The sequence below is a fragment of the Acromyrmex echinatior genome, chromosome 11 (assembly GCF_024713525.1).
Source record: "Acromyrmex echinatior isolate Ae372 chromosome 11, ASM2471352v2, whole genome shotgun sequence".
In the NCBI taxonomy this organism is placed as follows: domain Eukaryota; kingdom Metazoa; phylum Arthropoda; class Insecta; order Hymenoptera; family Formicidae; genus Acromyrmex; species Acromyrmex echinatior.
Window position 1 is genome coordinate 7,932,800 of NC_141862.1, and position 14,566 is coordinate 7,947,365.

Consider the following 14,566-nt stretch of genomic DNA (forward strand, 5'->3'; position numbering starts at 1 on the left):
ATTTTTATTAAGTTACATTTATTACAGCACTGTATAATTTTCTATTTTATGATTCAATTTAATCTTACATTGACATCATTCAAATGTAGTTATTTTAGTAGTAAATCAGTTCATATAATCAGTAGCATATTTGGATCACTTTGTGTGCATGCGGTAATATTTTTTAAATTATGTATCATTAAAGTTTTAATTTTTTAAGTATAATTTATTTATCAGTCTTATTTTACAGCTTTCGCATGTAACGCAAATCTTACGAAAACATCGTTTTTAAACGATATTTCGAAAGAAATGTCGTGCATTATTCATAAAAATATTGTTGTTTATATATTTGGAGAAAGTATCAATAATTACAAAAGTTGAATAATATTTTTAATTAATTTGGATATTCAGGGCAATAAAAAAATTATATAAAAATTTTATTAATGTAAGAAAAAACTTGAAACAAATTAAAGACTATAAAAATCTGCATTAAATATTATTGATACTTTCGAAAGAAGTATAGTATTATTCGTATTGATATTTCACAAATAAATCAATAAGATTTACATTATCATTAAATAATTCAATATGTAATTAATTTAACTGGGATACTAATCGTCATCTTTCCACAGAGTTCTCGTCGATCAAAACGGATAATGGCAACGAGACCTGGAAGGAGAAAACCCGTGGATTGAACACGGGTGCATCGCCAGCCGCGACATCAATGGACGTATCGTCTCCGAACTCGTCATCGTCTTCGTCGCCGTCGAACGCACGGGCGAACACGTCGTCATCGACGTCGACAACAAATGTAGCGCCAGCAACTACGAACGCGAGCGGTACACCGACGACGACGAACGCAGGTGGCACATTGACGCGAAGTTCAACATCGCCGGGCTCCAGGAACACCAGTGGCGCGAACACCAACATTATGTCGGCGCCGCCAAGTGGCCGTCAGGCCCCGAAGCGACGTATGCGACGTCGTGCCACATCCCAATCCCAAGACCCAGCTGAGCAGCTGACAGAGATGTCGGTGCGCGGCTTAAATCTGTTCCGTTATGCTTCCATCAGCGAAGGCGTCTATCAATGCACCGAATGCGCCAAGCTTGACATTCAGAAGACATTTAAAAATAAGTATAGCTTCCAGCGGCATGCGTTCCTCTACCATGAGGGTCATCAGCGCAAGGTATTCCCCTGTCCAGTATGCGCAAAGGAGTTCTCGCGGCCAGATAAGATGAAGAATCATATGAAGACCGTGCATGACTGCTTCATGCCCAAGGACTGCGTCATGCCGTTCAGTTTCTTTCTGCCTGGCGGGCCTTAGCGGGCAGGGCGAGGGCGAGGTGGGCTGCCGATCGGCCCGGCGGCGGTTCAGAGGCACGCGAGGAGACTCGGTGCCACCGCGATATCCAGGACAGCCGCGGCGGCCAGGGCGACGACCTTCAGGCGCGGCAGTCGCTCCTGAACAGTGTTGGGTAACGGCGGGTGAATAAAGTCACGGTTTTCAATTTTATTGTGAAATCTAAAAATAGAAACAATGATTAAGTTATTTGCAAAAAATATTTTTTTTTATTTTTCTTTTGTCATTTAAAGAAAAATAATACTACAACTGTGCTTATACTAATTATAATTTATATTTAATTATATATTAGAATAATATAATTATATAATAGAATTTTTTATCTTTTCGAAAATGAAAAATTTTACGCGGTTTTGATCAACTAATCAATATTACAAATTGTCTCTATTTTTATTATTAGAATCAGACAAATGTGATCGATAAATAAGTAAGCAAGCTGTTACCTGAAACAAAATGAAATTGAAACGAAAAACTCGCGGAATATTCTGTTGAAAAAAGTTGATGTATTCCTCATATTCCGAAAAATCACCCGTCGTTGCTGCAGCGATCATCGCGTTTGCCAGCATACGTAAGATATCATCCCACGCCGAAAGATAGTTTGGTCATGGACCAATCGCGTAGCCCATCTCACCCCCGCGATGACGGTAATGATCGTTAATGATCCGCTTCGCCGTATCTTCCGCGAAGCGAGAAGAGGCTTCCTAAAAAAAGGAAGAGACAGGTTCCCTAAAGAGAAGAAGCGAGCAAACGAGAGCGAACTCAAAGGAAGCCTAGAGGAGAGATGATATGATATGTGATGATGATAAAGAAGACAAAGATGAGGAGAAGGAAAAGAAGAGCGGTCTTTCCTCGCTTCCTGTGTACATTAGTATTATATGATCCTCGAACTCTGTGCAATAACGGGCTCAATCCTCGTTTGTTCATCAAGTCAGCGTGTATGACACGTGGAAAAGGAAATGTGGTGCATGTGCATTGTGGCGGGAATATTTTGCGAAATCGTTCTATTTATTAAATTTTATTAAGATGCATGAACAACGTGATGATTTGACGATTATATACGTGATTTTGAGATATGTAATTGTTTAAAATGTAAAAGAGGAATTCTCGTTATTGCGAGGATGTACCGGTAAATTCTTTCTGCGTGCACCACGAAGCAAGATCATAAACTCTTATAGCTTGAAAAAGCGGTCCTCGGATCAAGTATTTCGAAAACTTGGAAATCAATATCAAATCATCAAATTGAAAGCGAGAACTATTTTTTACACGAGAACATATTCAGAACATTTGTTAGAACATTTGTGGTATTTGTGTAGTTTCAAGAAATTAAAAGATATCGCGTTTCTCCGAGATCTTGGCTATCCGAGGTAGCGATTAGAAGAAGAATTCTTTTCATCGAAGAATAATGAAAATGATTTTTACATCGATTTATAATATTTCACGGTTGCTAGAAAGCGCACAATTTCTATTCCGACGTGTCAAATATTTTTTTTGTCCGTATAATTTATCTTTTTAATTTTACATTAAATTCTAGCTGTTAAGACTCCATTTAAGCGTGTTTCTTTTAATTATAACTATTCACTCAGAAATTTAATTGTAAAATCATATCTGCCGATCTAAATCTTGAAATTTAATTTGAAAATTATTTAACATTCGATCTTGGACAAGATCCAATTTTTAGTTTGACCAAATAATGCATTCCTACTTCTCTATAGAATTTTCGATCTGTAAGGAAATAGAAAAAAGGGAGGAAGTGTGTATAAAGATAAAAACGAAAAGGAAGAAGCAAACTGTTATTTCATGAATCGAGCAGAATTAATGTTTTAATTAGAAATACACGCGAAGAAAAAAACAAAAAAAGGGGAGAGATGAGAAGGTATATATTTATTACAGAATATATCAATGTGGCCTTATAATGAAAATGATGAAGAAGATTGAAAGAGGAGAGAGAGAGAGAGAGAGAGAAGGGAAAAATTCTTTAAAAAAATTGAATGTGAAGTATCCTGTATAGCAAGCACGGTATACAGGTTTCTTTCCCTTCTTCCCTGAATATCTTCTTATTTTTTGTCTCTTCCAGGAAAATGTATTATAGAAGAATTGATTATTGATTATTAACTAGTTACTTGCTGCTATCGATTATTCTCGCACTTGCTATTACAATCGCAACATTATTTTTATTGTCACTGTTATTATATTACAGCTATTATTATTATTTTTATTATTACTTGTTCGGTAAGGATTATTAACTTTTAGCTCTGGACCAGCATGAATATAAAAATGAATTATTACACTAACTATATTATTATTATTGTTAAGTATATAAGCAAAAAAATGCACACGCGCACATAGAAAGAAGACGTTATATATTATATTGTATATGTACACGGACACTATATAGATGTATGTGTCTAACGGCCCGACTGGAGCCTCTTGTATTCTTCTTTCCTCCATTTCGTTCATAAAGACCCAAATAAAGAGATTTGTCTCCAGTTCGGGACCTTGTTGACAGAGAGAGAAAGAGTGAGAGAATACAGGATAAGACCGGCTGTCAATTAATTTTTTAAGAAGATTAAGACAAGTACATTTTCTAGCACAAATGTATGTCCTTTAATGTCAATTAATTGACCCTGTTGAACAAGAGCTTTCGAGGGAGTACCGAGAACCGAAAGCAGTATTTTGGTCTTCCGCATTGGCGTTATCCGTGTACGCGTGTAAATGAGAAAGAAATAAAATGTAAATGTATGTGAGAGAGAGAGAGAGAGAGAGAGAGAGAGAGAGAAAGAAAATAGTTATTTAACAGAATATATGTATAGAGAGAAAAAGAGATATATCTTATGAGAGGAAATGTGCACGTATTTGTAACTTCTTCCTCGGCAAGAGACCTTCGCCTCAAGTTATCAGAGTGATGATAACTCTTATCTACACAGACCGCGTAAAAATTAGAATGATTTGACATACATCGTGGTAGTATAAATGATCTTTTCGGATACAGAACTTTAATTTACTCATTACTTATAATGCTTTTTTTGGTATGATAATATACCGAATGTAAATGATTGATGATGAATTTTTATAGCGACAAATTGTGAGAGATCATTGATATTAATTTAAAAAATATAAAAAATTGAGATATTGATGAGATATTTTTAAAAAATTTGACAAATTTATATTATAAGCGACAGAAAGAAATTTTTTAATCTTGCGAGTCATTCTGTTGCGAGGTCTTTAAGAACGTGTCACCTTTCCTCTCTACTTTCCAAGGCGCGTCGCAAGCAGCGGCGAATTTACTTCTTATGATTTAGTTACGTACAATTACTACTATATCACTACGTTACTACAGCGCTGTCTGCTATTCTTCTTTTTTTTTTTTAGATACATGGTCGGATTAACGCGTTCATTATTTTATTTTCTAATTTTATTATCTGTAACAGCGGGTATTAGTTAGAAGAGCGCGCGAGATACGTTTAGGCTTTAAAGGAGACGCGGCGCGTTCAATGGAGCAAAACGTGAGATATAGCAAAATGCGATTATATTATTATTAATATTATTATATTATTATTCTATTCACGATGCAGATATTTTATTTAAGCGTTAAATGGTATATATATATATTATATATGAAGAAAAATAGAGAGAGAGAGAGAGAGAGAGAAAGAGAGAGTTTAAGCGCCAATTGTATTGCGCTTCTTCCGTTTTTCTAAAATTTTCTAAAAGAAGAGGAAAAGAATGTTTACCGAGCTGTGTACAAATTTTACTCTTCGGTAGAATTTGCAATCGATCATAATTGATTGATCGCGATTAATCAGTCTCCGGAAAAGGCGAAGAGAGAAAAGCGTATTTTTTAGTAACAATAATAAAACGGATTAATAAAAATAATATGCACTTTTACATTGCAATACGCGTTATTTATCGCGCCTTTTTCAAGATTTTTTTGAGATCGAGATCTGCATTAATTTTCTGTTAGCATTCGCAGAATTTTCTCCTACAAAATCTATTCAATTGTAGTCATGAAAAGATTTTTAACAAGATGAATCCTATGATTATTTGATTGAGGCTCTAAATTCCAAAAAAACATTAATTTAAAAATAAATTTGCATACCATTTGAAATTAATTTGTTAGTTTTCAATAAATTTTATATGTTTTTAAATACATATGTTTCGATAGAGTGTCGGAATAATCTATCGGAAAAATTTCATAGATTATTATTGTTATGTACAATATAATTACATGTCGGCAATAGAGGAGATGGAGGAGATTGCGCGGATTTCGAGGATAGTTTGCACAAAAATACAGATACATATGTTGCGAATGAATAAAAAGAAAATATATTATATATTATATTATATATATATATGAAAATATATTATATTACGTTATATTATATCGCACGTCCGAAAGCACCCTCCAAGACGCGTTTAAATAATATATATGTTTATACATTTAATGCATGCATACACGTATATATGTACATGCTTTATGCGTATACATATATACGCATTGAATAACAATAATAAATATGCAAGTTGCACGTTCGCACATTATCGTCGTATATCGCGGACGCATGCCTGTCCTACGATTATGTACGTCTCTTGGATGTACCTTTACGTATTTCTTTGGTGCCTGGTGACGAGAAGAACGATAACGCAATCTAATAACGCGATTATTATTATTTTTATTTGTTTTTATCTAATTGTAGTTTCTCTCTTTGTAACTTTTTGTGATATACATTGCAATAGTCTAGCGGAGTTTGTCTCTCTTCTATCATCCTCCACTGTAAACACAATTCCTCGCGCAGATTTTACATCCTCATGTACGAGATACCTCAAATATCGTGATATTTATTTTTCTTGGATCTCTGTATTCAAGAAGAATATCTTGTAAGTCTTTTAAGGAGTGTAAATTGTGTAAGTAATTGAAAAGATTAATACATTAAAGTTTGACAACTTCACACACACGCACAAACATCTTCTATTTACTTAAAAATATACTTCAATTAAATATGAAAATATATTTAAATATGAGTTTATTAAAATTAAGGAGAGATCATTTAAAATAATTCTTAAGGAAAGATTCCATATAATGCACTTTGTATTGGTTAATTTTACTGATACAGATACTTTTACTTAAAGTTATGCAGCCTCTAAGTATCTAAATATTTAATCTTAAATATTCAAAAATTTTCTTAAGCCTATTTTCACAATATATAGTTACCTAAAGATTAAAAGTTATCAACAGATTCATCAATGAAATTCATTCATGACCTTTAATTTTTAGGTAATCATATATTGTGAAATCGGGCTTTAGTAATTTAATGTCGATAAGTGTGTGAATGTTAGATTAAGAGATTAACTATTCAAGGTGAAATTTTTTCTTCGAACAGGTCTCGCAGATGAAAAAATTTATGTTCTCCAATCTGTTGACGCGATCAGCTCTTCGTAGTATCGTTCATTGAGACCGTAATGATTTCGATCTTAAGCCATCTACTTTCTTTTTCGTTGCATGTGCGATCGGCAGATCAACTGCCGTCGCAGCTACCAAACGACATCACCTTCGAAGTCTGCAGCTCGTCGTCGCCGTCATCGCCCGCCGCGCCGGCTTCATCGGCCTCGTCCTCGGCGACGCACGGCGGTGACGATAAAGAAGATACCGGCAGTGCGGGCACTTTCATCAAGACCGAGAAAGATAGTGGTGTCCATTTCCTGACGAATCGCACAGAAGAGGATCAAACCGATCTTCTGTTACCAAAATCGGAAGCAAGCGATAACGAACCGGAAGTTAGGAAACAGGTTGGTTGTCTCTAATATGACTTTGACTTTGATGACATATGGATTTTGAAAATCGTTTCTACTGAAGTTGTGACACAGCGAGTAATTCATAATTAATAAGACAATTCAATTAACTTTGATATTGTATATCCACAATACCATTATATTATGATAAATTCCGAAAGTTAAGCGTAATATAGTGAGAAAGGATGAAAAGGATATGAGGAGATAAAAAATATTAATAAATGTTATTTTCCAAGCTGCTGGAATACCTCATTCAAAACGACGGTTCCGTAGTCTGCAAGTGGTGCGGTGAGGTGCTTCCGTCACGAACCCGTTGGTACAGGCACAAGTACAAGCTACACGTGTCGACCCAGGTGGCTCAGCCGGCACCGCTCTTTAAGTGCCATAGCTGCAACACGTACTTTAAATCCCGCAAAGGCTATATCGGCCATTTAAGTTCCCGGCATTCCGACAACGAGAACGATGAGAATCGCGAGGAACCCACTAACAAGAAGTCACGCAAGACTTCCACCGATGTAAGTACTCTCACAATATCTACAATATTATCTTCTTTAAAATAACATCTAATTCTAAATTATTAATATTCAACATTTTTCTATTCGATTTTGGTAACGTTCTGCTATAGACTTGCAGAGGTCCAGATTGGGAGTTGCAGCGGGAAAAAGAGGAGAAGCTGGTAGCGGACATAATCGACCGAGTGAAGCGGGAGTGCGAAGCGCAGGGCGAAACGGTGACGAGGCGTGGCTACTCCAGGAGGTCCACGATCATGAACAGCTAAGGCCGAGCCGGCCGCATTGGCAATTTTCTTGAGGGGCAACCATATCATCATCGGGCGAGGCCCTCCTCGTGATCTCGAAGAGAGAGGACTGTTCGATTCCTTCGGCCCTGTCGATATCCCCTTTCTTCTTTTCTTTCTACAAATATATAGATATCGATCGTTATTTTCGAGAGAATGTAGAGAATGGCATAGTGGTTTCTTTCAATATAAGGGAAAATTACAGGAAGGGCCAAAAAGGGGATTGAACGTCTTCGGGTTTCACGAAGAAGATACGTTCCTGATAATCGAACGAGCTATATCGTTCGGGTGATGTAAAAATAAGGGGCACGGCTGCGTATATTTTTTTCCCAGCCAGCTGTGGGTAATGAACGTCGATGGTGACGTTCCTTCGATCGCTATGATCGTTGCGAATCCTTGTAAATAAAGAAATACTTTCTTTCGTCGCGTATTAGCGAATCGCAAAGAACTCTCGATTATCCAAGTTCTTTTACTTGCAGCGAAGTTCAAAGATTATCATGGAATTGATCGCAAAAATCTTATTATTTATTTTTTAAAACAATTCACGTTGTCAATTAATTTTATTTTAACAAGAGAAATGGGATGAAACAGTATCAAAGAATGCAATCAAAACGAAAGGATGAGACAAATCTTTGCGTGATCAAAGTTAGAAGTAATCAAAGTCCCATAATTAAATATGACTGAAAAGAGTTGGGTTCCAACGAATAAATTTTAATGCAGAATCTAGAATAAGAATGATAAGCGATCAAAGTAATATTCTTAGAAATATAATACATACTCGATCATAGACGTTTAGTTTCTCCAGCGAATCGTCCAGCGAAGAATTAATTTAATTTTTCTTGATGTTTATAATTTTTACTTTTTTGCGATTGATTCAAAATCGAGAGTTCGATGCACGTCGCGTCATTACGAAGAGAGTTGAAGAGATCTTTCCTCGAAGAGAAGTGTGAAAGAGAGGGAGAGAGAAAATCCAGTGCCAAATGTATATCTTCCCAGGCGCACGGAGATTGTTTGCTCAACAAGTGCGACCGTACAGTACCGAAATCTATTGTTTTTGCTAATTTTTTGATGACGTGCTCAGTCCCGCTCGATACTGCGTGTCCACGCAATGCCAAAGGCAGTAACACCACGCGAGGCAATATTTTCACCTAAAACGGAATATTATTCGTTATTTTTAATATTGCACTAATTAAACGGATTAATCAATTAGCGTAAACAAAAAGGTATCGGTAGAAATTAATTCAATATTGAAGTCCAAGAGAGATTGACTTTAAAGTATTATATAATTTCTTCCTATATATTTTTCCATTTCAGATATATTGAACGTGTACGTGCTGGTCTTTTTTTATGAAGTACATCCGGTATATCTTGTGCGTGATGTAATAGGCGCTATGCATTGTGGCATACAGAAAAAATGGAAAAGAACCTTATCGACATACGGGTACCGACGTTTAATTACATTTACTCAATTACGCGCTCTCTCAGTTACGTCACAAATATATCGGGTGCATGAAGTATACCTGTGAAAACACGCAGAACGTGCGGACATGCATACTGTTGCACTCGGATAATTAGATCGACACGATTATTAGTGTCGCTAGCGGAACAATAGATAGATAAATAGATAGATAGATAGATAGATAGATGAATATATCTGTGCGTGCATTTAATTGTAAAGACTCACCTCCAAGGAAAACCCTAAAAAAAAAATATGATCAAAAGGCAGCACTTGATTATATTTTTAAGCAGATTTTCTAATTAAAATATTTTCTAAAATTCCTGAAAATAAAATTTCTTTAAAAACTTGCTATTTAAATGTCGATCCCGCTTTACTAGTACATTAAATTATTATCGTAAAAATCTTTAAAATTAAAATTTTTTAAATTAAAAATTTGAATAAAAATAAAGATTTAAAATTCTTTAAAAACTCACTGTTTTTTTTTAATATATAATATATAAATCGATTCCGCTTTACTAATATTTTAAATTATTATCGTTGCAAATTATTTTAAAAATTACTCTATGAATTATTATTCTAATCAACTTTTATTTGTACTTAGCATTTGGATTTTCCTCATGAACGTGGACTTTTATAATCGAGTGCACGTGACGTATGAATAAGTATGATATAATGCGCACTGGTCAGCCGGATGTGTGCGACGGGCACGTTATACTCGTATTAATCTCGCTGAAAATATTCCAAGAAAGTCTGTCCATTTTTTCGAATATCTCGAAAGTATTTTAATCTTCATTATCCTGTCTTTTGCACGTCAAAGGAATCGCGCAGTATATACATATATAGGAGGTTCCTCGTGAATAAAAATTCAGGATAGCCTGTAAAATCTCACACACCTACATAGGAATAATATTAAGATTGGTGCTAAAGGCAAAGAAAACATACAGATACATTTCTGAAATACACACACACATACACACACACACACATTTTCCATGCAGATGCGCGTTTCTTTGACGACGCGTGAATACGCATCGATCATTCTGGAATTGTAATCGCAGCGATGGGGTTTCTTCTGACCTTGTCCGCCGGGTATTACACACAATCATGTACAGATGAATGCAGATGTATGTGAGAGAGTGCGCGCGCTAGTACACGCGCTGCATACCAATCCTGTGGCCCGTGTCCGTGCCGCGATTTTTTAGCGTTGCGCGCGTCCACGCGATTCTCTTCCGCAAGATCATACGGCCGTGTTCGAACGCACGGTTAAATAGCGACCGCGACGTTATAAATCGCGTAGAGCGTGCACTAGCGGAAGATATTATTCTCCAAGTTCTGGTTTGAAACGGAACTCCGCCTCGTGCTTATCTCCCTGTTAATTAATCTTGAAGAATTGGTCTCGAGTAAATTTAAGAAATATGCATATAACGAAGAATTTGAATTGAGAATGAATATAATTGAAGAGAAACTTACTGACAAAGTTTTCACAAGAATTATATTGTGATAGCGTCACGTGTGTGTCTTCCCTCTGAAGGATCTCTTCTCTTTTACAAATTATTACATAGATTTTGAATTTAGCATTACTAAATTTCGGCTGCAAATTATTATCGAGTAAAAGTATACGAATTTTAGGTCTCGTAAAAGAAGAACTCTATCATATCTCTATCATATACATTAACTTATACAGGATGAATCACCTAAGGCCGGCCACCCGAATAATACTCATAATTTTGGAGATAGGAAAAAATGTTTCAGATGAAAGTGAAACGGTTTCAAAGGAGACGTATTTTCATCATTGTCTTTTTTCTAGATAAAGGTGCCAAAAAGATATGAAGATCCCCCCACTTTTTTAAAATGGAATTTTATAATTTTTTTGCGTAATGTGATTCCTATAATTATTCTACATAAAAGTATTAGACTAGAAATACCAAAAAACTAATAGTTTACGAGATATTTTATATTTTATATTTTATATTTTATGTCAATATGTCGCAATAAAAGTGTTCCACTTTCATCTGAAACATTTTTTCCTACCTCCAAAATTATTCGAATAGCCGGCCTTTGGTGACTCCTGTATATGACTTGAAAACCATTCCTGAAATCTTTGAAAGAATTTAGGAAAAGATATCATTAACTAGAAAATACACTTCTAATCATTATAAAATTTCGTGCATTCCGATAACGAGTGCATCGTTAGGAAATATATCAAACCAGTATATATATAATCATAAATACAATATTTTATACTATTTTAAGGTCTACGCATATATGCGAAGAACGTAGAAAAGTTACGTTCAATCATTTTCGGAATTCGATACTGTGCCAATAAAGATTGCGATTGACTAGAGTTTACTATCACGATGTTATTAATAGCAATACTAAGAAAAAGAAACTTTAGACGAACCTCTTAGCTTAAAAACAGTGCTTCCCTATAAATCGCATAGCGACTTGCGCTCTTATCGATGACCCGTAGGCGTCGATAACATTTTGGACCTTCCATAAGTGATATCAGTCGTCTTCCATGATATCGCGTTACTGTAAATATAGCGATTTCCAATCCCATACTAAGGAATTGAATTCTGTGACATTCCCTCTTGTCGCGTTTCATTCTGAAAACCACAATAAATTTTTTAAGTAAAAGAAAGATAAAACCAAAATTTTTCAATAATTCCAATTTTTAAGATTAGAATTAATTTTACATTAATCCTTCTTAAGTCGACCGTTCTTCTTTTGTGAGATTTAATTAATTGAAACGAATGAGAGATTAATTAAACAGGGAGGCACGCGAGAGACATGTCGGCGGTGCACTTCAATCTTCCATAATGACTTTTAAATGTTAAATAATACTAATCATAAGGGATAAGAAGGCTGAGCTCACGCAAGTTGAGTGCGACTTGGGTGCAAGAGCCACATTCGTGCGAGAAGATAAATTATTTATTTGTTTACGATAACGAAAGCGTAATTCGGGCGGCTCGCGCGCGATTTTTCCTCAATAACTATATAATATCGACTATCAAACGAGACGCTCATTTTCAATACCCGCTATTAATCTCGTTGCGAAAAGAGAATTTTTATCTCTTTCATGAGATAAAAAACTTTACTCTTTTCTTTATTTTGGATAAAATCTATAGAAAATATAGAATGGTATTTTTTATGTGAAAAAAATTTGTTTGAAGAATTGTGCTTAGCATCTTCGGTATCGAATGAATCTTATAGGATTCTCGAGATGTTATGCAATTATCATCAATAAAATATCATATTTCTGAATGATCAAGAATTATTTTTACATTATTATATCTCATCAATAAGATTTTCCATCAAAATACAATCGAAGCTTCAACGCCAGAGAAGCTTCTATAAAGAGCTCAATAATTTCAGAACGATTATCACTTAAAGAACCTAACTTTCCAAAACTCATAATAGTTCATCTCTTTCCATTAACTTAATCTTAATTTAATTTGTTCTTTATCTTTATAATTTTTAGAACTAGAAAAAAAAGGTAAAGATTAAATTAAACTGAGATTGAAATTAATCTACATTGGTAGAAATGGATAATAGAGCTACCTCAATCAAACTCCAATTTATTAATTAATAAGTGATCAGCTCAATTGGCAGTGAATTCACTTTCATAACACAAAAAATTTTTAGCTACATAATTCATTATTATTAAATCCTTTTTCTTTTACAAAGAATCAATCATTCTATTTTGTGTGTTAACGAAATAATACTAGCATCAAAATAATTCCGATGGAATTAATTGGAATTATTCGGAATGGATTCCGAATCGGAATTATTCAATTATTTTCTAGATTTCTATTATGTTTTTTAGGAAAAATGGAAAACTCGAGATCTCGTGCTCGAATCCTGGAGAAAATCCGGCGGGTTTTGAAAATACGCGATTCGCGTAAACGCGACTGGCGATGTAAATAGTACAGCGAGCGCGAGTTCGCCCGCGAATGCAACCCATCTAAAGGTGCACGCGGTGCACTTGTACGTACTGTAAGTGCGAAAAAAAAATTAAAAAAAAAAGAGAAAAGAGAACTGTAGCAATTACGATCGTACGTGCTGTTCGTTGGCGAAGGCTAATGAAACGTGTTGTGCATTACGTATCAGGAAAAGGAAATAAAATCAAAATCGAAACCGATTCAGTTCTCATCTATTTATCGCTATCCATCCACCCTTTGTCCATTTCAATACTCAGGCTATGATTCTGTCGACAAGAAAAAAAAAATCGATGCCAGTGTCCGATTTCGTATGCAGAAAATGATAGAAAACAAAAACTTGATGTCTGAACTTACAAAAAAAGATTCAGAGAATCGACTGTATATATATTTTCGGAGTAACTTCCACCAAGATTCGATCAATTTAATCCACAATCAAATTCAATTCTTGAGATCGCTAAATTTCTTAATAATTTGTCTTTTTTTTTATAAATACATTAATCCTCCAAAGCTGATGCTAAATCTGTAACACAATTACTGAAGCTGGATTATTAAGATCCCTCATTTAATTTTTGTTAATTAAAAGGCACTTATAATTACTCATGCAGCACAAAATCTTGCATCAGCAGAATTTTAACATTTTTTTAATGTTATGGCAATATAGCTGAATTGTTGTAATTGAACAATTTTCAGATCAGAATCCAAATAATTTCATAATATCCTGAAGTTCCTGAAATAATCTATCTTCTAGCTTAAATGCTGGGTTCAAATTTGTATCAGAGTATCACTCAGGTATCACTCCATCCTTGTTGTTTATCAAATGTTAAACAAGATTACATAATACCCAGAGGGCAGGGAGCACCCGGGTGAGAATCCAAACACGCCCCTGTTTAGGTATAGATATACATAAGTTTCAAGGAACCAAAACATGATATAACTTGTATTAAAAAAAGAATGAATATCGAGTATATTTTGTTGAGAATAATCCAAATGTATATGCAACATAAAAAGAAAATTGTTTAACCTTTTTAACAAAAACATTTATAATTAAACAGACTCACCATCAGAGGGTTAAGCAATAGATGATCAATAAATCTATATTAATAAAAGTAATCGGAGTTCGATCATCCTCACCACATCATTATGCATCACTTCTTTTTTTTCTTTTTCTTTTTCTCCAACTGACACTAATCATCGGCATCGGCTTTGCTTCGTCTCCTTCGTGTTTAAATCTCCCCTCCAACTTC

At 34.8% G+C, this 14,566-nt stretch overlaps 1 protein-coding gene and 1 long non-coding RNA gene across 6 annotated transcripts in view; one reads left to right on the forward strand and one right to left on the reverse strand.

Moving 5' to 3' along the window:
- The window catches only part of ttk (zinc finger and BTB domain-containing protein ttk), a 49,309-nt gene extending 35,787 nt beyond the window's left edge, over positions 1–13,522 (forward strand). For 4 of the 5 annotated variants that reach the window (XM_087411063.1, XM_087411062.1, XM_011062272.2 and 1 more), the window contains exons 5-7: positions 6,852–7,123; positions 7,363–7,641; positions 7,752–13,522. In XM_087411063.1, the coding sequence (XP_087267189.1) occupies positions 6,852–7,123; positions 7,363–7,641; positions 7,752–7,904 (704 nt within the window). In that variant the 3' untranslated portion in view covers positions 7,905–13,522. Of the gene's footprint in view, positions 1–611; positions 6,083–6,851; positions 7,124–7,362; positions 7,642–7,751 lie in introns of those variants that run through there. The other variant, XM_011062273.2, reaches the window with a different exon arrangement.
- LOC105149688 (uncharacterized) lies at positions 6,408–14,520 on the reverse strand. The gene is made up of 6 exons (XR_846624.2): positions 14,381–14,520; positions 13,920–14,205; positions 13,677–13,842; positions 8,701–9,070; positions 7,375–8,040; positions 6,408–7,036 (listed from the first exon to the last, which is right to left on the reverse strand). It is a non-coding gene; the product is annotated as an uncharacterized LOC105149688 (long non-coding RNA).
- Positions 14,521–14,566: the final 46 nt, after the last annotated feature.